This window comes from Micromesistius poutassou (genome assembly GCF_964030765.1).
Source record: "Micromesistius poutassou genome assembly, chromosome: 4".
NCBI classification, from domain to species: domain Eukaryota; kingdom Metazoa; phylum Chordata; class Actinopteri; order Gadiformes; family Gadidae; genus Micromesistius; species Micromesistius poutassou.
Window position 1 is genome coordinate 1,141,326 of NC_140274.1, and position 24,640 is coordinate 1,165,965.

At 41.4% G+C, this 24,640-nt stretch overlaps 1 protein-coding gene across 1 annotated transcript; it reads right to left on the minus strand.

The window, feature by feature from the left end:
* LOC311342228 (alpha-2-macroglobulin-like) lies at window positions 1-23,340 on the minus strand. Its single transcript, XM_084467048.1, has 36 exons — window positions 23,220-23,340; window positions 20,014-20,194; window positions 19,235-19,385; window positions 18,990-19,042; window positions 18,229-18,249; window positions 17,951-18,122; window positions 17,781-17,865; window positions 16,932-17,055; window positions 16,107-16,224; window positions 14,300-14,409; window positions 14,021-14,191; window positions 13,588-13,815; window positions 12,960-13,023; window positions 11,941-12,086; window positions 11,680-11,829; window positions 9,846-9,989; window positions 9,657-9,744; window positions 8,665-8,818; window positions 7,851-8,076; window positions 7,524-7,650; window positions 7,282-7,403; window positions 7,119-7,170; window positions 6,728-6,811; window positions 5,372-5,548; window positions 5,089-5,164; window positions 4,864-5,020; window positions 4,589-4,663; window positions 3,692-3,854; window positions 2,867-3,051; window positions 1,816-2,028; window positions 1,509-1,633; window positions 1,283-1,373; window positions 1,118-1,186; window positions 778-883; window positions 609-650; window positions 1-465 (listed from the first exon to the last, which is right to left on the minus strand). Exons 1-36 carry the CDS (start codon window positions 23,306-23,308, stop codon window positions 443-445), a joined length of 4,362 nt encoding a protein of 1,453 aa, XP_084323174.1. The 5' UTR covers window positions 23,309-23,340; the 3' UTR covers window positions 1-442.
* Between the last annotated feature and the right edge of the window lie 1,300 nt (window positions 23,341-24,640).

Consider the following 24,640-nt stretch of genomic DNA (forward strand, 5'->3'; position numbering starts at 1 on the left):
TCAAAAAACCTGGGAATTTAGTGTTTTTAACAAAATTTAAAATGGCGGAAAATCTCACCACCCGCAAAATTTCAGTTCAAGAGGCAAATTTGTTCAGTATGAGGATCTGCATGAGTGTAGGTCAAACCGGTGACGAGTGCTACTTGTGCAAAGTTTGCACTTTAGAACAGTTGGTATAGCGCCACCTTTGGGCCAAACTGAATTAGACGCATAGAATATCTAATTTACAGCAGTCCCCACAAATGTGCCAAATAAAAATGAGTTTTCGTATATGTTCGGGGGGGGAATGCAGTCAAAGTTCCTGGCAAAGAAGAATATAATAATAATATAATAAACTGACCAATTTCAATAGGGACCTTGCCGGTTTCGGCTCGGTCCCTAATAAAATGATTTTTTGAGTTGTTGCATTGTTGAAAGCTTGGGTTAAGTGTTGAATATCCGCTTATTCATCTGCAATCCTCAACACTGCAAAAGAAAAAAGAAGATAATTAATGCAAAACAAAATACTTCAAAAAGCATAGAGAGAAAGTCAGAAACAGACACAGACACAAACACAGACAAAGACAGACAGAGAGGGACAGACAGACAGACACACTTTTAATTCTTACCTGTATTACAAGGGTAATTGTATTCTGTCTCAGCCTGGTCACCTGAGTAGAAAAAAGATGAATGTTACACAAAATGATGTATTCATTTTGTACCATAAGATGTCCGTCTGCATTTCACCCCTTCCTTCCTCCACCCCCTCCCTTTCTCTTATATCTGGTACATATTTACTTGTCTGGTAGTAATCGTAGATCTTGACCACAGCAGGCTTCAGGTTCTCCACTTGTATGTCCTGCAGGATGTCTAAGCTGTGGTTGATGGGCAGATTTCTGAGAAACTGGACAGAAAGCACACAGTGTGGTCAGGAATGCATGTATAGAGACCATGCTGGTCTACAAGTGTCAAAAACACTTGTGATCAAGGTCGCAATGTAATAGAATTTATATTTAAATTACATAAATTAAATCATCGTGTCATTATCAATTGTATGTGTATGGTTTAGCCCACCCATATGTATCTTATTTTTGATAAATGTACGGTATGTGTTTCTACTGCATGTTGGCTTGCTGACCGGCTTCAAGTAAATGATGACGTGATCGTCGTTATGTTCAACGCGATCCACCAGCAGTGCAGACTTGAGCTGTGAGGGGGAGAGGACATTCAATAGATTTATACAAAAAAACAACCTGGCATGAAAATCCCCACACTGACCAATAATATATTAACATTTACCAACCTTTCTCAAAGACTCTGGCTCAGGAACAAATCCAGACAGCAATTTAATATCCACCATCACCATGTTGGGGAAATCCTCCTTACCCACATATCTATTGTGGAAATAAAAAATATTATTGTTTATTGTTGGTGAGAAGTAGTGTATAAAATAATGATTTAAAACACAATAAGTTTCTAGTCTAAATGAATAACAATGATCAGCCTAAATCTACCCATGGCTAACTTACGTGGACTCTAGCCTTAGGGTGACCTTAGGCCTCAGCTGGTTGGTGCTGCATTCAGAGTCGGGTGTCACCTTGATCCGGAAGCTCGTTTCATCCCTTGGCGTTGGAATGTTGTAGTGGAGAGACAACTGGAAGAGCAGAACACAACAGAATATCTTCACGCCATGTGTTCCTGATGAATACCTTACATTGCCTGCTAGACGGGTCAAACCAGGAGCTCAGGGGGGGCACGGGAGGTGGGGGCTTTCTCTTTTAGGTCTTTAGGCCATTTAGACAAAATCCAAGCACAAGCTGTCTGCTGAATGCTAACCTGCACGGAGGCACAAGCAGTGCCTTGCACCTCCACACTGTATTTCCCCGTCACGTCCTTCAGCGTCCTCTCCTGGTAAAGCAGTTTGTTGTCCTGGTTCACCTCAAAGGTCATCTGGCCGCTGGGGGACTGGACGTCCACAGTGCTGGAGCCTTCTGGGCTGAACACCAGTGTAGAGTAAAGAGCGAGGGCCTGAAGAGCTACCACCGTGTCCTGAACAACAAGAAAGCTTTGGTTTGTGAAAGCTGACGGTAAAGCTATGGGTCAATCGGTCAACGGTATGATCGGCACAAATCTTTTAAATGTATGTCAATGCATGACCTCTATGATGCACCTGAGTGGACCATCTGTGATGGTATCTGAGGATGGAAACTGTGGTCCAAAGGGTCTTCTTTCAGCGGGACCTGTGTCCCCCTATAGAGTAGGTCTGTGGTCTCCCTGTAGGTCTGTGGTCCCCCTGTAGGTCTGTGGTCTCCCTGTAGGTCTGTGGTCCCCCTATAGAGTAGGTCTGTGGTCCCCCTATAGAGTAGGTCTGTGGTCCCCCTATAGAGTAGGTCTGTGGTCCCCCTATAGAGTAGGTCTGTGGTCCCCCTATAGAGTAGGTCTGTGGTCCCCCTGTAGAGTAGGTCTGTGGTCCCCCTATAGAGTAGGTCTGTGGTCCCCCTATAGAGTAGGTCTGTGGTCCCCCTATAGAGTAGGTCTGTGGTCCCCCTGTAGAGTAGGTCTGTGGTCCCCCTGTAGAGTAGGTCTGTGGTCCCCCTATAGAGTAGGTCTGTGGTCCCCCTGTAGGTCTGTGGTCCCCCTATAGAGTAGGTCTGTGGTCCCCCTATAGAGTAGGTCTGTGGTCCTCCTGTAGAGTAGGTCTGTGGTCCCCCTATAGAGTAGGTCTGTGGTCCCCCTATAGAGTAGGTCTGTGGTCCCCCTATAGAGTAGGTCTGTGGTCCCCCTGTAGGTCTGTGGTCCCCCTATAGAGTAGGTCTGTGGTCCCCCTGTAGAGTAGGTCTGTGGTCCCCCTGTAGGTCTGTATTCCCCTATAGAGCAGATCCTGTACCTGTGTGGAGGAGAAGCCTCCGTAGGAGTTCTGCTGGCTAGTGAGCCACCTGACGATGCGGGAGGCGTAGCCCAGGTCAGCAGTGGTGGGAGTGGCGCTGAGAGTGGCCAGCAGCACGTAGGAGCTGATCTCCACGGAGAGGGACATGGACTTCTCAGACCTCTGAGACCAGTAGAGGTTTCCACCTGAGGAAAACACACCCAGGATACATCCACTGAGGGCCAAGAGAGGTGGACCTGCCTCTGCTTTGTTTAGTTTACAGCAGGGGTGCCAAACTCAAACTTTACAGCGGGCCAAAATTGAAGTCTTGGACCAAGTCACGGGCCAAAGTCACGGGGGGGGTGTTATGGAGTGACGGTGTTGTTGACGGTGGGATTGCGATCTGCCGAAGTTGACGCGCCAGTGTTACCGCGCCAGGACGCGCGTTAATGCTGGAATGCGATATACCGGCGGGCCAATTGCTTTACATTAATTGGGGACATTAATTACATTATAACAGGGTCCGCGGGCGGAATTGTTGAGGGGGGGGTGGGGGGGTGGTACGGGATTACGGGCTGCCGGAGTTGACGCGCCAGGGTTACTACACCGAGACGCGCGTCAACTTGCGTATTTGCGTATTTTACTTGCGTATTCCTTGTTTACCGACCTCAGGCCTTAATCTCCATCCTCTCCCTCCATCACTCATGTCCACCTTGTCTAACACATGCTGACCAAGACAACTTGTGACAACTAGCCCATCTGTTCAGTACACTTGTAAGATCCCCTCATAAGGGAGATGTTAAAGTTGTTTAAGGGGAGCAATGGAGCCATTGAACGTCCTCTGACCTTCCTGTGTGGCCACCTTGTCCAGGTGCTCCAGCAGCAAAGTCCGTGTCTCCATGTCTCCGGCCAGGGTGAAGACGTATGCCAGCAGAGCCGTGGCGTACGTGTTGCTCTTATCTCCCAGGCTTTGCCTCAGGCAAGACATGCTTTTGTTTATCTGTGGATCCTGTAAGCAGTAAAGTCAAAACAATGTGGTTCACTCAAACACAAACTGATATCATATACTGTATCTGCTGTACTATCCCCATTACCTGTATTAAATGGCTCATAAAATAATATTCAAATGTGTGAATAATTTTAATAAAATGAAAATGTCCATTTATTTCTCAAATAAGCTTTGTTCATAATTTCCGTTCTGGGTTGGAATGTTTGTTTTTGTTTTGGCCTGTAGGTTGTGATCCTCTATTCTCTGAGTACTACGGGTTGTCAGCTATTAAACAAATACACACACACAGCATGCTCCAGCTATGGAAGCAAACAGACAAACTGGGTCAACAGAGAATGTTCTACATTCTACACGACCTAAAAAGCCTTGTTCACTTTGGAAAAGTGGGTAAAGCCGGGAAATCTTGCATTTGAAAGATGAAGACAGCTTTGAGCCACAGATGCCACATGAGTCGGTTTATAATTGACAAATGTACACATTTGCTGATCAACTTACAGTGTAGAAACCGTCATCACTTGTCATTCTCAAAATAGAATAATTGTACTTGTCTTAAAATACAATGTTGCGCTCGGCTCATCTTGCGCTTCTGTTCTTTCATTGTCCTTAACTGCAACCCAAGTGAGCCTCTAGGGAGGAAGTGGCAGGCGGAGACAGCTCTCCAATATTGTGAATTTGAACTGCAGTACCAATTGTGAACACTCCAACAACCAGTGCTTGAAAGATTGAATACTTACAGAAGCAGACACATTGGTCTCCAACAAAGCGGCCGTCATGTACGCAGAGAGAGTGACTTCGTCTGAGACGCCTCCCTGTGAAGCAAAGCAATGAAAAGCTTGACTCTGTGATCCGTTTCAAATATGTGGTTGAAGCGTGCGTTTACAGTTGTACACCAAATGCGCCTCCACTTTCTGATTATTAGTTTCAACAAAACTGAAATCTGCCCCAAACATAAAGAAGCCCTTTTATCCTCCTCATAGTAAAGCAGTCAGAGAAGGTTCCATGTCTGTACCTTCATTCTGTTGTTGAACAGACTGCCCAACTTTTGGAAGCAGCCGTTGTCTTGTTGTTTGCTCTCCAGCCAAGACTTAGTGTCCGCTAAGACGGTTGGGTCAATGTAGATGAAAGACTTTGCTTTGACGAAGGATCTCAGCACAAATGCTGTGAGCCTGATGAATAATGACAAAAGAAAGTCAGTCGCTCAAAATTCAAATCATTCATGTCTATCAAATCTTACCAGGTATTCCCAGATCCAGTCCCAAACGTGCTGTAAGCTCCATCTGAATGCTTGTAGTTCAGCTGCCTCTGGTAGCCTGTGTGTGATTATAACTGTTTATTATATAATTGTGGATAAAAAACATTGTTTTTGTAACAAACTATACACAACTGTAGATACACTGTATCTATGGATCTACATAGCATTAAAGCCTATTTCGTTTTCAGGGAAGGACCAAACAGGGAAAATTATAAACCAAATGAGACGTTCACACATCCAAAGAGCGTGACTTCTTAGGAGTTACCGCTGGTCAAGAAGTTAGTGGCCCTGGCCTTAATCTCTGCGGTGATTTGCTGTGTGTTGGTGAGGTACTCCAGGATGTAAATATTGGGGGCGAGTAGAGCCATGTTCTGCTCTCCACATCCATGAGGCATTCTCAGCAGACCGTCTAGGTTCTTGAGGGCTCGGCCCAAGATGTCACCTGTGGGAAGTACAAGGTGAGAACGTGGATTGTGTTAAATGTTTTAACTATATCTTTCATCAGCATATGCTTTCATCCAGAGGGGTTGATGTTGTTTTGTTGTTGTTTTTGTGGATACATGTTATTAACAAACAGGTATCAGGGAGGCCTATTGGTAGACTGCAGACACTGGGGTTTGGAGCCAGAACCCTTTGACTGGGAGCCAAACACTCTGACCAGGGGCGTAGCACCAAATTCTGAGCCCTGTATACAAGGAGTCCTGTCCCCCCCCCCCCGCTAAAAAAAATAAGTAGTTTTACTAGCAGGCAGCTAGGATGATATAGCTTTTTTGTAATGCAGTGACGTATGTGGCTAACTAGCCTATGCCATAGGTTATTATTTATCATGTAGCCCAATAACGGCTTAGTATTAATTAATAAGAGGTAATAATTAATATTAGCTTGCTTCAAATCAGTAGCCTGCTGTTGCAATATTAGCCAACCGTACACTTTATTTTCCATTACCTTAATAACCAAGGCCTGATCATTTGAAAGTGTAGCCTATTGCCTGCTCTTGCTTTGGGTTGTCTCTGTTCGTTTTAGCAACGATAACGGAGGTAGTTAAGAATGGGGTTTCATTTAAACGTTTGTGCTCATCTTTCTTAGAAAATAAGTTAGTCAGAACCTGACTTCCTCAATTTTGTCTTCCTTCCCTGTCTTTCTTCACCTTCCTCTTCTGAGAGCCAGACTTCAATTCATTTAACTGTGGCTGTGACATATCGCAGATAAAAAAGTCTCACCGTAAGAAAGGTGCGATTCGCGGTGAAATCAGCTGTGTGGACTGAACCATTTTGCACTTTTAACAATAATATACACAATTTATTAAACTAATACTCATTTAGATCAATATTCATCATGACATTTAGTTATGTTATTAAACTATTGAAAAAAAACAACTTATTATTTTTTTTAATTTCCCATGGGCCCCCCTCTGCCTTGCCCCCCCAAGCCTGTACCACTTACACCCCCAGTCCGTCGGCCCTCACTCTGACCACTAGCATTCCTCTCACCTGACTACTGCTGACCTGTTTAAAGTGTGTTTAATTGTTCTGAATCATTTCCCAGACACTCAGTGTTCTTCCTATGGGGCATGGTTGATAAGGCAGCCCCCAACATGCTCAGTAAAAAGATCAAAGTTTACCCAGGACTGATACTGAAGCTCTGGCAGATCCTTGGATCACGTCCTCAGGTAGGCTGAGCTCCAGCTGCTCCTGAAGACTCTCTCCTAGGTGTGGGGAACATATGAATATTCATGTAATAAAGAGGCATATACAGGCATACAGGCATATGGTAACACCAGAAGGAAGAAATGTAACAGATAGCTTCATAAAGTAATGTCATTTAGTAAAGTAACAGTATAATCAACACGCACATGTACAGGCTATGCATTAGCTGAAAATGTAAAATGTAAACATTAACATATGTAAAATAACCACCTTAAATATATAACTATATAAAAATGTAATAAACAGATTAAATTAATATAAAATAATAATATATGATTATTCCAGTACATAAGAAGTTTTGCCGACCTTTTGGACACAGCAGGACGTTGTAGGTCTTGCTCTGCTCGACTCCCTCTGCCTAAAAAGAAGAGGATTAGAAACAAGATGACATGAATACACTCAAATCTTCCCACGTTTTCCAAATCCACCATTTCAGAAACAACCATTTCACCAACAATGTAATCTTCACCTTCACGATGAGAGAACGCGTGACCACGTCGATGCGGCCTCTCTCGGGTACGTTCACATTCTCGTTGTCACACGAGGTGTGGGAACTCACTGCCTCTGCACTCATGGTCACGTTCACAGGCCCTACAGATACAAGGATACATCATGGCTTTAGCACAACCAAAACACATGGTTCAACGGCCTACTATGTCTATTATTTATCGTGATGTCTTGAGTCTACTGTACTGTGTTTTTAACCCTCACCAAGGGCTGTTGGGGTCAGTTTCCAGATGTGGGTCCTGCGGCCCTTGGCACACAGACAGGAGGCTTGCTGGGCCCCGGCGAGTGGTGTAAGGGTGTAGTCTGAAGAGATTACGGGGCTCACGCTCACCTGCCAATGAGAACACACATAGTCTGATATCAAATCCATGAGTATGATAACCTTTTAATGAGCACATATGAATTAAATAAGAATAATATAACTTATAGAATTACTTCCTGAATGTTCACATTACAGTACGATTATTACATATTTCAGGGGGTATTCTATGAAAGTGACTCATATTAAAGTAAGGAATGTTGTTGGTGTACCATTATACAGCTGCTTTGGTAGTTGAAGACGGTCGCCTTCAGCTCCAGGTTCTCCCCTCGGATGATGGAGTAGGGGAGGCTGAGCTCCAGGAAGAAGGGCTGGAAGACGACCAGCTCTTTGGGCGGGGCCAGGCCAAAACCCTGCTCTGACAGGCAGAAGGCCTCAGTCTCCCAGGTGGTGATGGTGTCTGGGACGGTGACGGGCACCTCCTTCATACCTGACTTTCTGGAGAGAGAGAGAGAGAGAGAGCGCATGAGAGGGAGAGAGAGAGAGAGAGAGAGAGAGAGAGAGAGAGAGAGAGAGAGAGAGAGAGAGAGAGAGAGAGAGAGAGAGAGAGAGAGAGAGCACGCATTACCTGCCTAGCCTATTGAAAGCCCCATAAAATGATAATGAACTTGTCCTACAGTGATATTATTATTATTCACCCGTTCCTGATTATGTATATACATGAGAACCACAACAAAAAGCTAACAAAAAATTAAATGAAAGATATCATTGAAATCTAACACGTTTGTCTGATTGCTTGGCTAGTCGGGACCACATGTGGAGAGGCCTTTCAACCAACATAACATGCAAAAAGCTGACACCCAGCAGTGGTCATCATGATAGATACATGGCCTACATATATGGTACTTTACATATGTATCCAATTTGTATTTTTCATTATTATATCAACAATAATAATATAGAATTATGATATATTATTATACACTGCTTGATATAGCGGTTAGATCCATTCTGAAAGTAGCCTTTTGGTAAAAGTACACATTAATTAGTCGCATCTCTGAAGGGATTCTTTGATATGAAGCTCACCCCACTTTGACCAGGTCCCACAGCCAGGTCTCAGGAAAGAAAGTGCGGACAGTTTCTATGATTGGAGGCGGGGGGGGACGAGGGTTGCCACCGCCAAAGTTACCGCCAAGATTCATCATTGGGAAATCATATGCGTATTCCCCATGAATAGATCCTAATTCCAGTCAACAAAGGAATATCGTGTGTTATTTAGTTAGTTATTTAGTTATTAAGTATCCTATGTTCTACAGAATTGTAATGCAAGTTTTTTGTTAAAAAATAATTCTGCCCTGTTGTTCTGAATTAATGAGATACCTCAAAATCGTACAAGAAACTCTCCCCTGCATGGAGTACGGCTGCTGCTGCTAATCAGCCAAAGCCTCAAATGGTGATTTCAAGTACAGGGTCGATATAAGGTATCCAAGGTATTAGTTAAGATGTCAAATTATATAATCAAACTGTAATCAAACTGTACAGAATGAATTTCAGATGCATCATCTTATATCCGTGAACCATATCGGTTCAACTGATCCTGGAGAAACGCCACAATGTCAAGCAGATCATAACCTGTTTTCCGTCTGAACCACCCCAAAGTCCTGAGGTCACACAGTGGACACATTAATAACAATACTATCAATATTACTCAAGGACACAATTATCTCCCAACGTCTCAAACATAAACCACAATAAAACTGGATCAAACTAAACCGGCGGGACATATATGTAATCTAGCTTTTAAGAGAATGTCAGCTTCTGTTTTTTGAGGTATATCATTATTTCAAGAAAACTAGCAAATTCTTTTTTTTATGGAAACCTTTCTCAGAATTCTGAGATAATAAACTTGTTAATTCAGAAAAACAGAACATTAATTTTGTTACCAAATTAAAACTTTTCTCAGAATTCTTGGAAAATTCAGAAAAAGAAGAGGATAATTCATTTTCTAAAGTCAATGCATTACGCTTCTGTACATCAACATGCTTTACAGGAAAGATAGGTCTGGAAAAGAGTCTCACTCCGGCCAAAGTAGTAGTTTCTTCCATGGTATGTGAGACAGGAAGGCGATTTGAGAATCATATTTGTGAACGTCTTCAGCCCTACTCCCTAGATTAATAAATACATGTGTTTCAGTTTTAATAGTTGACCTTATTAGTTAAACTCATAGGAAACATTAAAGTGGTAAATGAAAGATACTTCGGCCCTACCTGGAATACTGAGTACGCATTGCTGTCTTCGGGGCCTGGATATGGCCGTATAGATCTTTTGGGTCTCACTCGCAAACAAGTGACAGGATCATTGACTTGGTATGGATACATGCTTGCTCTCTGGACTGGCAACAACTTAAATATCTGCAAAACATGTAAAATACAAAGTGAAAAAAACAAATACTTCCTGTAACAGCAATGTAACAGCACACTGATATAGTACTGTTATAAGTCAGGGCAGGCCTGTTCTCCCGTTTTGTCTCAGAAACTATGCCACAACGCTGTTTTCAGGCCTCCCATATGCTCTGCATATTTGGCAAGACATACAATTGTATTCTCTGTAATGAAGATCAAAAAATCATCCCACAGGACACAACTTCACTCAATCTTGAGAGTTTCAGCAGCATAGATCCTGAGCCCAAAAATGATTGGACTTGCAGCAGGGAGAAGTGCCAGGTGTCAAGCAAATAGGAAATTAAAAAGTAAAAATTTGTTGGAAATGAGTTGAGTCATTTAAAGACCAGACTTTTTCATGTTTTTTTATTATGGTAATTACTTAAATGTATTTTTGTTGTTCATTGTAGGCCTTTCAACGATTAAACAATGCCCAGATGGAGTCAAGTTCACAAGTTCTAGGTCCTGCTTGCAAAGTAGTATATCTTTTTAATTATGGCCCCTAAGTGATTGAGTTTGTTTACTCTGTAAACAGTCAAGCTGAATTCAGTTTTGAGTAAAGCTTGTATGCGAAGATCCACGTCGGGATTCAGAAACAAGAACGAGACAAAGATCTTTGCAGAGTTGCATGTATTTAAACATCCACGTCAAGTTAATGAGCAGTATACTAGTTTGCAGCACGACATGCACATCAACCAACAAGGGGTGTAAATATTAATAGATTTGTATCGATTAATCGATTATACAGCCGACGATTTGATGCATCGATTTGTCCGCAAGAGTATCAATTATTTAAAAAAAACATAATAATATATATTTTTCTTTTTTTCTTTTTTTTCAGTGAATAGGCTAATTGCCAGACTAGACCTGCACAGTAAGCACTAAAGTGTGTATAGAATACAGTTTCTGTATTCTCAATAAAAGATAAATGATACATTTTTTCGATAGATATTATATTAATAGATATAATGTCAAAAATATTGAGTATCGAATCGTATTGAAAATAATCGAATCATTGGCTTATGAAATCGATATCGTATCGAATCGTCATGAAGGCTCCGATTTACACCCCTACAACCAACGCAAATCCCTGCTTGACCTGTCCGCTAACTTGACGTGAACCTCTGCAGAGAAGGGTTAGTTACACGGTGACACGTTACTAATCTGTGGGAGGACTGCATGTCCTCACGTCTGCGGTGGTCCGCAACTTTCAAAAGGAGTGTGTTCAGCCTCTGAGGGTGCTTTCACACCTGAGCTGTTTGGTCCGTTCTAATCAATCCCCTGGAGTGTTTCTCTTGATAGTACGGCTTATTTTGGGTGGTGTGAACGCTCATTGGAACTCTGAACTCGGTTCACTTTAGGTGTGAACGTGATAACTGGACCTAAACATATTCAGCCACGTAGGCTTTACACAAACTTCTCCTGGATTAAAATGAGTCATACATGGTGCTTCAGGAGGTCCATCTCATGGGAATATGGTCGGTACAAAATAAAGCTATTGCTTCCCCTAAAAGCATTCAGCCTGAACACTAACCGAACCAAATGAGTGCTGGAATCAGAAGTGCGATTACAAGGGTGGGTGGAATTAGAGATGTTGATGAAAATAGTGCTTGGAGTGAAGGAGGAAGGCGTGGTGATGGACTCAGGCTGCCCCACTTGCCTTGTCAGCAGTCAGCTTCTTCCCGGGCTCCTTGATAAGGACACTCTGGTCCACTGCACTGATGCCACACAGGGAGTCTGGCTGGGCTCTCAGCTGCAGTCTGTTCTCTTCGCCTGGGACGGCTGTACTGGGAGAAAACTCCAGTGACACCTGGAGGAAAATATACTTATCAGTCCACGACACTTGGGAGGCACCGTTTTCTTAAAGGATACATAACATCCCGTTTGTCATTATACTAGTCAATATAGCAGTCACACTGACCTTGTTAGCGAAGCATTTCTCTGTGTCGAAATCAGCTTTGTGGGCGATGACGTTCTCACTGGGAAGGCCAGCATACACAACCACCTGGACCAATGGCGCCATGTCGGGAGACACTTCCAACTTGATGGAGACTTCCCCCTTGGTCACTGAAATGACTCTTGTATTAGCCACCAGAGCTTAAATGATAGGGTGTCAATTTAGATTTATTTTAAACTGATCCGTAGGCTAATATTAACTCCAGAACACTTGTTTTTTTTCTGTCTTTTCTGACATCCCCTACCCCCAAGCCCTCTAAACTGAAAGTAAAAACGACACTAATGACCAGAGAAGAAACCTTGAAGAGTAACATAGAATGAGGGATCCTTCCTTCCAGGGAGGGTTAGGAGTGCAATAGGTGGCGTAATGGTAGCATGACAAGCAACTTGTTTAGGTTAATGATCAGCTGGTAGCCGTTAGTGGGATATCTGGGTTTACTATGATATATGAATACATACTCATATAACAACCTAACAGCATTTATCTTGATATGAATCAATGCTCAACCGACAAGCGTTTGGAAATGAGGAGGGGTGGGCTTTGCATGCTTGAACAGTGCAGTGAGCAGCTGTAAGAAAAATGTGTGCGCTGCTTCAATTTCATTCATGGCCGAGCCATCATGGAGTTTCATTTGAGTGTGAAGCTTAATCCTAAGGGAAAGTAACAATCATTGTTGTTTATAGCCGAGCCATCTGCAAATTCCGGTTGAGGCCGGGCTTAGTCCTAGTCTACATCATAAATAAGCCTAGCCATAGGCGGATTTCGTTTAAGGTGTGCCTTAGAAAAGTAAAATTTATACTAATTACACTAATATCAGCAGAATAAAAATGCCACTACAGTGGCCGCCTGACCCGACGCACATTTTTTCATTTAGCCTTGTTTGTTTCGCACTTGCTTTCCATAAGTTAACAGATTTAAACAGTGTGAAGTGAAGAGTGTTTTTTGTATGGCCTGCTGTATAGAAGAGCAATGTCCGTACACACCTTGTTCATCCAGAACTTCCACCTTTATAAGCCCTTGTCTGGCAATGGATCCTCGGGCCAAAATCTGCAGTGAAGAAAGGCAGAGGGCAAGTATGTTTTGGAGTGAGTAAGTGTTTCCAGTACTGCAGATGAACTTGAGTATCATTTAAATGTCAGTCAATGTGTCAGCTTTAAAAACAGCCCATTGGCTTATTCTGGTTGCTTTTCTATAATAATTTGCACTGTCCCTTCTCTCAAATAAAATAAACTAAGGCAATAAAACAACGACTAGACTATATAGACTATGGAAGAGGATTAGGGCCACAAAATTTAGTTCAGACTTTATTCTCAGAATTCTGACTTTAAAGTCAGAACTATGGAATTCTCTGAATAAAGTCAGAATTCTGTCTTTTTTCTCAGAATTCTGAGATTAAAGTCAGAACTCAATTTATTTTCTTATGTGTGGCCCTAAGCCTCTTCCATAATAGACTGATCAACAGTAGACCAATTTATCGTTTTCCAGTTAACTTAGCATGTACAGCGTGCAACACACTGCATTGAATTCAAAATAATCGTGCTAACGTGTTAGAAGAATTTCCACAGGTAAACAGAATAAGAACCAAGGCTTTTTCTGTGACGTTCTTCTCACCAGATACATTATATCCACAGGGCCCGGGGCCTCCCCAACAAAAGTGAAGCGGACATTGATGAGTTCCTCCACGTCACACACGAGCTTGGTCTCCCTCTTCTTCACTTCCAGGGAGCTGATGGTTGGAGTGTCCTCCGTTTTTGTCCGGGCAAGTGAGAGGGTCAGTTCGCTATTTTGATAGTGAGTTGTTCTGTACTGATGGTACATCAATTCAGGCAGCGCAGACACCTTGGTGGAATATAAAATAGTGTTTGTGGGGGTATAGTGGGTTAGTTGATGATTTAACAGACTGAAATATATAGTTTGGTGAATCACATTGATCCATTTAATATTGTACATCGTTTTTAACACACTGATGTACTAATTTAGATGGTTTGTACATAATTTCTTATTCAGGAGTATATATAATATTTCCACAACATGTCTTACTTACTGTAAGTTGGAAGTCGTCCTTAAATCTAGATGTGTTGAATAAAAAAGTGGCGACACCATCACTGTCGGTGGTGAGGTTTTGACTGAGCCGTCTCTCTGACCGCCTCTCACCCTCAAACAGGTGGAGCAACATGTCTGGGATGGGCGTGTCATTAAAGTACACTGCCTTCACCTGATGGATTAACAACAACACGTCACACAGCGTCTACCATCCCTACGTTAGAGGCATCTTGTTTACCGCAGCCAAAACCATTGTTCATTATCTACTCATCGCACTAACCTTGCCTTCCACAACTGATCCTCTCTTATAAACCTTGGGCGTATCAATAAATGAAAGTTTTCCAATCACGTAAGAAAGTTTGATTCTTTCAATCCCCAAGTACTTGAGTCCTTTAAAGTCAGGAGAAAGACAACTGTGTTAGATTGCAGTGGGGTTAAGATAAATGTCACGGCAATCGGAATCATGGTTCAATGTGTGATTGAGATAGAAGACAGAAACTGTGGGACTTATAGTGGTGTAAAGGAACAAAGTATAACTACTTTTTTTACAAAGGGGTGTTTCACATTATAACACCTCTTTGCTCATTTCCCCACGGGGCTTTTGTGTGCCCCTAGACAGTTTTTAAGCTGCTTGCTTCAATATTCAGTTATTTGATTTCCTTTTTTTGTGTTGGAATATGTACAGATTTTACATAACCCTACATAAAACTGTGTAACCCTGTCAATATAAGGGCTACTAAAGCGGTAATTGGAGGGCTATTGAAAGCATATACTTGGTTAAAATGTTACGTTGGTTTTTGATTGAAGTTCAATGTTACTTTTATTTAGAAGTGTGAACTCTTAGTTGTTTGCGCGAGAAGTTGGTCATGTGAGAGTGCCGTGAGTTGCGCACATAGGGAGAGGAGACGGAGAGAAACGCATGCGTTTCATGCTCCGAGCCAGAACAAGCCACTGTGCTATTCATTTTGTTAGATACCCGAACCAAGATACGAATGAGTGAACCGTCAGAGCGACGCTGTTCTTTTATAATACTGGAGCAAGTTATTTTTCCCTTTGGTAAGAGAAATGCCTCATTGATATTTTGGTTTCTTTTGTTGATTTATGAATGTTTGCTCTGGTAAAGAGTTTCATGCAACATGTATAATGAGGACCTTTGAATGTAGATATAAATGTATGGATTTATTCTGACTGTTGCATGAGTAATTTGAATGCAAATTGCGAATGCAAATGTTTTTGAATATTATTCTGACTGTGTTGTACAGGTCAGGTTTTTCTTTTGACGTTTGATTCCATACTGACCGATCCAGTCCAAAGATGGCGAGCTACCATTGAACCAGGATCCACTGTGATGAACATTTAGAAATTCTTTGGACCGGCTGTGAGTTATCGACTGAGTGGTAGGATCCGCACGGCCACTACTTCTCCGCATATCGTGCGAGAATCCAACACGGAACAAACACACGAGACAATTACAATCCCGGGTTGCATTTTCTTTTATTCTCTTTTATTTCCTACTTGGGCCCAAGGTTATGTAATTTATGTGACTTATGTGAACTTTATAAAGTATATGGTTATGTTTTGATTTGTACTGTTTAAAGACACAACTTTTGAATAATAAGTTGTCAAACTAAACTGTGTTGTCTCATTAATTATCCATCTTGCTCTAGTAGTCGAACCTAGTAATCTGGCCCGGAATATTGTTAAATCTAAATCTGCTAATCCAAGAAGGTGTTACAACTGCTTAAAATGTTCAGGCTTCAGAAGTACTGGTTACTGCGTCTGCTGCACTAGCCATGGCAGCATGCCAGGTGCCTTGAATCCTCAGATGCCGTAAAAACAAAGTGTGCAAAGCTAACGTTCACGTTCAGCTAGTGGATGACTACTGAAGAAGAACACCCATGGCCGTAGTTACCCAAATATTTACCTTTATAGGTACGTTTTTACTTTTACTTTAGGTACTAATTTTAACCCAGATAAATACTTTTCATACTGAAGTTCATTTTATTTGAGCTATGACTTTTGCTCAAATTAAATTCTTATGGATGACTTTAACCAGTCAATTTCAACAAAAATGTCTCTGGACTTACCTGTCCCTTCCTCTTCCACTTCTGCAGTGACAGAAAGTTCAGTCCTTACCAACTTTTCTTTTGCACGTGTGAAAAGTGCCATGTTGAAGTTAAATGTTGCACAGCCAGTCTTGTCAAGCTAGGAAAAGTACAGAAAATGCAGATACATACATAAAAAGTTGTATATTTATATACATACGTACATGTACGGCTCACATTTTTTTTTTATGCTAACGATATATATATATATATATATATATATATATATATATATATACGTGTGTATGTATAGGTGTGTTTCTTCAGACCTAAGGGCTTCAACACAACAAGCATACAGTGTGTACAGTGTAAAGCATATCCACATTCACTCCCATCAATCAATTAGCTCTTTCCACACCACAGGCGGAGATAAAGCATATTGCTGAGCTGAGCTTCAACTGCTGCTTTTGACCCAGAGTTTTTCAAGTGATGAATTTCAATGGCCTAAATGAGTGAGTCTGCTTGGGATTCAATATGCTTTTGATATGAAGGCAATGACTCAAGAAGGTTCAGCTTCTGTTTGAGCTCGTTGGGGTGTGCATGGCTTATAGCGGGTCTGCTGCTACCATACCTGTTGGGGCGGCATTAGCTCAGGAGTTACAGCGGGTTGGCAGGTAACAGTAAGATTGCTGGTTCGATCCCCGGCTCCATCTAGCTGAGTGTCGTGGTGTCCCTGAGCAAGACGCCTCACCCTAATTGCTCCTGATGAGCTGGCTGTCGCCCTGCGTGGTTGACTCCACCGTCGGTGTGTGAATGGGTGAATGTCAGTCAACACTGTAAAGCGCTATATAAATGAGGACCATTTACCTGTTTAGTCTCTTTGTGGCAAGGGACAACAAACTCAGGTTCTCCCTCCGTCCTCCAGACATGATCCAGAGGTCGGCAGATCTGCAGCGAAGCGGTGCCTGGCACAGGCTGTTTGTACGTGTAGCTGGATGGAAGAAGAACATTTATAATTAACCTCTTTGTTGTTCTTTTAATTTATATTAATTTGGAACATAACCTGATGTTGACGGGTCATATCAGATCACATCATATATCACAACAAATAATCATTATATGGTAGCACTATAGATACCTTCAACTTTTAACCTAAATAAAGCAGAAGTAAATAGTTAATTGCTAATTCATAAAGCATTCATACATTACTCATTAGTAAGCTATTTATAATCAGTTATAAATTATCCATAAGATAATTACATAATGGTTCATAGGATCATTTATGAAGCATAAGTTTATAATGTACAAACTATTTACAATGTATAATAGTGCTTTATAATCACATAAAGAATGCATCCATTCCTGATTATGTCAGGTAGTTAGATAGCGTTACTCAAGTCTTGTGTGAGCTTATCCAAAGTGAGGACTAGCTATGTCTTGCTAGGCATTTATAAATGAGTCAGATTCAGATTGATAGAAAGTGACTGATTATGAATTGTTTACGCATCATGAATTATTATTAAATCAATCATCCTCATCATGTATAAACCAATAATTTGTAATTGATTATGAATTGTTTCCTGAGTACTAATTTAGGAACAATGCGTTATAAATGCTAAATTCAGTATGAATTAATCATTAACTACCATTTTATTAATGGTTCAAAGTTGTAGTTATAAAGTTCTACAAACTATTGTCATAAAGATTCAGTCTTACGTTGAGCACACTTCTGCTGTGATGTCCTCTTGAGCAACACTCATTTCTTTAGGCACCTTCACCTTCACGTCAAACTTTGGCAGAACTAGGAGGCAGAACGTGGCAGTTGGTCATTCTCATGCCTGGCAGTACCATGCACACGTCAACGTTAGGAGAGGAACAGAACTCACCATATTTCTCCACCTTAAAGCTTTGTGAAAGTTTGATGTTGTTGTCCCCATTCCACACCTCAATCCGGTATGTTCCAACAGGCGCCTCAGAGTTCAATTTGTAATAAAGCTGCAGAAATGTACCGTTTGATGACTCATTCAGCCACTGTCCAATCCGGTTTGTGCCTGCATCCTATTTAGAAATGAAATATAGCAGGTTATATACATTAAAAGAATACAAAGTAAGGTCCTGAAAATGACACATATTATAATTCATTTTGTACAATGAAGAGCCTTACCTTGATTGTGATTGTTTTGTACTGTGAATAAAAGGATGTACATTGATTAGAAATGTTGTTTTCTGCATATTATAAATAGCAATTAGCTTAATAACTACACTAAAGTTATCAACTGAAATGTAATTCATAGCCGACATGGACCAAATATTGAAAAGCATATTACAGAAAATGTTATATTTTAGTAAATGGTTATTACTTAATGGTTAATATTGAGACAACTGCTTCTTAAAATATAATTTCACAAAGTGAATTATCCAACTAACCGTTTTAGAGACCAAACTATCTGACTTGACATCTTACAGACCAAACCTCATTGGAAACAAGGTCTAGATTTTAGGGAGGGTACTTAAACTACTAAAAATATATCACTCTTTAATTAAGTTAAACCTTTGGATAGCAGCCAACTCATTCTTTCAAGAGGCTAATGCTACCTCACCTGAAATGTTTTGTTGTTGCAGACCTTCAACTCAGCAACAAATGTTGACTTGCAACATGAGCACTCACTACTATTGACCAAAAACTTGTTGCAACAGCCTCAATCTTTCCCCAGCCTGAACAAACATGAAACCTAGACTGAAGTGCACATTGAGCATTTTCTTGTAAGTTTTTATTTTGTCACCTTCTCCCTATTATGGGTTAGGGTTACAAACAAAACTTACCTGGTACAGTTGATCAAATAAATGAATGTATTTTCCACTGCAATAGTCTGATTTGGTTAGTAAGCGATGGCATTTAACATAACGTCTGCAGTTGGCACTCACCAGGTCGTTGACCGGTCTGAGTTTGCTGTCGAGTGTTATCACTCTGAAATGCACTGCAAGGAGAGGAAAGTTCAGATTTAGTTTTAGGAAGTGTTCTGGGGAAATATTTTTTGACACACAGCAGACAACTTTACCCTCATTCATTGTTATTCTTTCTCATGCTTCTTCCATCATTGTACTTTAGTTTATCTTACAATTATTTGAACAGTTCAATGTCTTTCATTCTGAACCATTTTTATATTTACCAGTTTGTCCTGGAAGATAGATGGGTTTATCAGTTTGGATGAACATCTGTGGCGTGAAGGATTGTATCATCACTTTCCTCACTTCTTTCATTTCAAATTCTTGTCCTCGAATAATCACCTCCAAATCCCGTACATTAGTCTGGACTGGGACCTGTAAGAAAACATTGAAAGATTTAGTGTCTGCTGTAGTTTACAAACTGTAATCATTTATGTGAATATTTGCCTTAATTTAAAGTATCTTAACAAAAATGATTATATAACATTGCAAAGTGCATTTGCAAAAGATCAAATTGGCCAAAAGTCTGTCAGTCATTTGTGCACGCTGGGGATATAGTAGGGTTAGGGTTAGACATGACCCCCCCCGGACTCCCGCCGGAGATCGAGCTTGATTAATGCCATCAAAATTATTCATTTTTTGTTTATATTGTTTAACTATATCGCAAACTCTGTCTTTTGTGTGTCTTTTAATACGACTATCTTCTAAAAAGCTGGCACACAATGCCCTTAAACGCTTTGTAAACAAAGCTTGAGGCAGTTTCTTGGCTTTCACAACACCAGTTCCGGGTAGCTTTTGACATGTTTGCTTTATCAAAATCGGTGATAGGAGCTATATTACAAATATAGACATTATGTGGGCGGTGGTGATAACCACTGATGAGGCTAAGAAAATTCATATGAAAACAATATTTGAGAATGTTGAAACATTGAGTAATGCAGCTGATTAAAAGACGATAAGGATGTGTAAACAAACAAATGATATCGTTGAAAGAGGAGCCAACCTTGAAAAGAACACATTGGCGAAACGGGTCATCGGAGGTCTGCTGAAACAGCGTTATGTTCTCCTCCTCGGACATCAGAGTGACAGTCATGTGCAGCGTCTCATTTGGCCTGAGCAGACTCACGCAGAACCTGCTTTCAGCACCGGCCTCCAGCACTGCTGGGATGGTCACCATGTAGTACCTGTACACACACACACACACACACACACACACACACACACACACACACACACACACACACACACACACACACACACACACACACACACACACACACACACACACACACACAGTTGGGGGTTTACCGGACAAGCAGTAATAACAGAAGGCAGTGCAAACGTAGGTCATTAGGGCCCCCCCCATGGTAACTATATGGCCAATATGTGGGCTTATATTCGTTTTTTTCAAACAGGTAAGTCGATTCGATTTGGTTTAAGGTTGCCACAGCGCCACACGGCCATGTGCCATATATGGCACATGGCCCATTGAGGGGTCCCTGTTATGCAGGCACATTCAGCAACATGATTCCACATTTATAATGGGTATAGTCAGTGTTCTGTTCACCATCAGTCTCAATACACCCTCAGTCAATAAAAGTGTTCGCTGCGACATTTGCCTGACTTGTATCTGTTGTTTTTTTAATCTTTCATTTCTTGGAACCATCTATCCTATTTGTGTTTTCAAAACATGTGTTTGTCTATATGGCTGAAATCTGACTTGATAACGTAATACAACTTAATTCAAATTAAAGCAGACTATACTTTAGTAGGTCCATAGAGTGTATAAGGGTAGGCCCCATAGGTGGCATTATGCCGCTTTTCCACCGCCAGTACCAACTCGACTCGACTCGACTCGCCTCGACTCAACTCGGTTTGGTTGCGTTTCCATCTAAAAAAGTACCTCTTCAATGTGGGCGGGTCGTAGAAAAGAACCTCTCCACCATGGGCGGGTCATCATTAGGTTTTAATCACGGGAGACGCAATTCCCAGGAAATCTGAATCTGATCAAGACTATTTCCTGATTCCCGGGAAAGGTTATGATGGGAAATAAAATAAAAAGCGCAATGACTGCGCGTCTACTGTTGTCATACGGTAACGTTGATAGAGGCGAAACTCGAGCCCTAGGAAAGGAACGACACTGAAACGAAACAGCGAAACGCTGATCCTCCGGAGCCGGTCCGTGGACTCCAGCCACGCCGGACACACACAACCACGCCTGACACACACAACCACGCCGGACACACATAACGACGCGCAGCCTAACTCTAGCCCCGGGAAAGGAGCGACACACACGGCGAAACGCTGATCAGTGTCCCCCTCGGGAGCGGGTTCGTGGACTCCAACCACGCCGGACACAACTTTACTTTGAGTGATTATTCCCATTGACAGCCGCTGGCCAATCAGTTACCAGCAGCCTGTTTACGTCACACAAAAGTACCTACTCCGCTCGCTTGGAACCTCGACGGAGGTAGTATTAAAAAAAAGTACCCGGTACTAGGTACCGGGTACTTTTTTTGCCAATGGAAACGCAAAAAAGGCATGGCGAGTCGAGTCGAGTCGAGCTGGTACTGGCGGTGGAAAAGCGGCATTAGAGGAGGTGGGCATAGAAACGATTGCCCCCTACTTCCATCTATGACACGTGAAATACTAGCAACTTTAGTTTGGTCATGATTTCTGAAGTTAGTGTTAATTGCAGGCTAAATAATCCTCTTCCGATTGTTATTATTTTCCCATGAGTAATATAATAATAAGAAATAGGGCCAGGGCCCCGTTTCCCAATAACGATGGATCCATGCTCGTATGATCCATCGTACGATGGATCTCACGATGCATCGTGAGACATATGTCAAAAATAAAAAATAGCATGTGTCTGTGTGACAACTAGGCCTATAGCATTTATTTATTCTGAAACATGCTTTGCGCCGCAAAGAGGGCAGACTTTCTCTGATTCCTGCATTCCGTTTCATTCATTCATTCAGTGATTGACGCACCGCTCACTCTCTAGAAACTTTGGTGTCAACATTAAAAATACAACGTTCCATTCATTCATTATCATTCAAACGCAGAGGCATTGACACGGCTATTGCTGTTGCTGGTCTAGATCGATTCCTGCCCATATTGTTGGGCAGGGGGTATGATGATGCGGGCAATGTAAGCGGGAATGGCACGCATCGATTCGCAGCACAGTTTCCCGCAGCAGTCTACGTTCACTGCAGAAACCACGCTCTCAACTTGGCGATTGTGCACTCCACTAAGGTCAGGGATGTTCGTAACTGTCTAGACATGGTTCAATAAATGGTGAACTTCATCACAGCCTCACCGACGCGCCTACAGTGCTTTATGGCAAACAATCGCAACAAAAAACGCCTGCAGAAATTCTCCGACACCCACTGGTCTCAGCATGATTCATGTACAGTATGTCTTCTGTCATTGATCAATATGAGGACATTTTAACCACGATGGTTGAATTAAAATCAGAGGGAGACAGCAAGTGCCGCTCGCAAGAGACCTCCCACACGAGCAACGGAATCATTTGATTTTATTATATGCCTTGTGATAGGGTTGCCTTGTGACGTGGCGTTTCATCGGTACATTTCTTTTTGGAATTTTAAATTGCTGCAATAAATTATATTTGTGTTGCCTTCTAACATGTCTCTGTCTTTGCTGTTTAAATCTAACAGTAGTCTACGAGTAATATATATGCGGGAACCACTGTTTTTGGGGTATTGCGAAATAGCGCCAGCTGGACATTCAGTGGTATTGGATGACGTGTTTTAATAAAACACATCCAATACACGGAATGTCCAGCTGGTGACTCCACTGAGGCTATAGTAACGATGCATCCTAGTGCTTAACGAGTACCCCTGTAGGCGTCGTTAGCTACGAGGGTTTTAACGACGTTGTTACGTAACGATGCTTTCGGGAAACGGTCCGAAAATTCTGCGATGATCGTACGACGGTGTTAACGACGTCGTTAGGCTAACGATGCTTTCGGGAAACGGGGCCCAGGTAAGCTGCAGTATGTTGAAACTGAGAGTAGGCTATTGTTGGCCTATGAGGTTCTTACATTTGATCAACAATGCGATGAATAAAATCTTTAAAAGGTTACTATTTTCTCTGTAGGTCTAAGAGAGCAAATTATAAATGAGTACAATACAATAAATAAAATAAATGAGTATGGACAAGGGAGAAAACTGGTAGACTTACGGTCCTGCCGCTGCCATTTGTCCCGAACATGTCCAGCTGAGGCAAGCCAACGCTAGCCATCTCCACATGTGTAAAGCAGCAGGCTCCATGGCTGACTGGGCCGTCCTTCAGCTGCACCTCTCTCATATAGGCTGTGCTGAGAGGGGCCGTCCTCCCAGGCCTCCTGGAATTATGTTCTCATTTCTTCCTCCAAGTTCATCTCTCTATTTATATTATAGATGTAGTCTCATTATTGCCACCAAGATTTAATAGTATAATAAAATGGTTGTGGTTGCAGTATTTCAAGTGTAGCGTGGTTATTTATTATCTGATCAGTTAAAGTATAAATTTTCTCTGATTTGTTTCACTTTCACTGCAAAAAAAGAAAAGTTGAGTGAACTCAAAATTTCAAGGCAACAAACTTCGATAAAATTTTAAGTTAGGAAATTAAACTAAATATTTTAAGTTTTGCTTCTGAGTTTGCTCAACTCCGAATTCTGAGTTTTGACAACGCAACTGTAAGTTGTCCCAACTTATAATTTTACATTGTAATAACTTTCAATCCTTACTTCTGCTAACTCTCCTGTAAGTTGTACTAACTTACAAATTTACATTGTAATAACTTTTAATCCTTACTTCTGTCAACTCTCCCATAAGTTGTACTAACTTGGAAATGTACATTGTAATAACTTTCAATCCTTACTTCTGCTAACTCTCCTGTAAGTACTAACTTACACATTTACATTGTAATAACTTTCAATCCTTACTTCTGCTAACTCTCCTGTAAGTTGTACTAACTTACAAATTTACATTGTAATAACTTTTAATCCTTACTTCTGCCAACTCTCCCATACATTATACCAATTTATACATTTACATTGTATTAACTTTTAATCGTTACTTCTGCTAACTCTCCTGTAAATTAATGTGCTTATAATTATACAGATGCAACATGTACATTCAAAACATTTGTTTTATTTAAAACTGCACCTGCATGCATCAAATCCCTTCCAACAGGTCCAAGTATGTGCAAACTAATGAGACCCATTTGTCCCTGTCCTGGCAGTGAACTGGCACTACATTGCATACTTGTAAACTTTGAGATATAAAATATCAAACATGCGTATTCCAAGACCATACAGAACCAGTATGAATAAAAGTTCAAATATAAGTCATATATCCAAGACCATACAGAACCAGTATGAATAAAAGATCAAATATTAGTATGAATCTAACAAATGTGTTAACAAGGTTACTGAGTGCCATGACTTCAGTTTTCAAAATCTCAAAAATGAGTCATGTATACAAGGCCATACATGACCAGTATGATACAACTATGACTCTCAAATCTGTTTAAGGTTACCGAGCGCTAGAACTTCAGATCTCAAAATAATCAGCAAATTCTTTCTTGTGACACTGCTCAGTACCATGACAATTTTCAA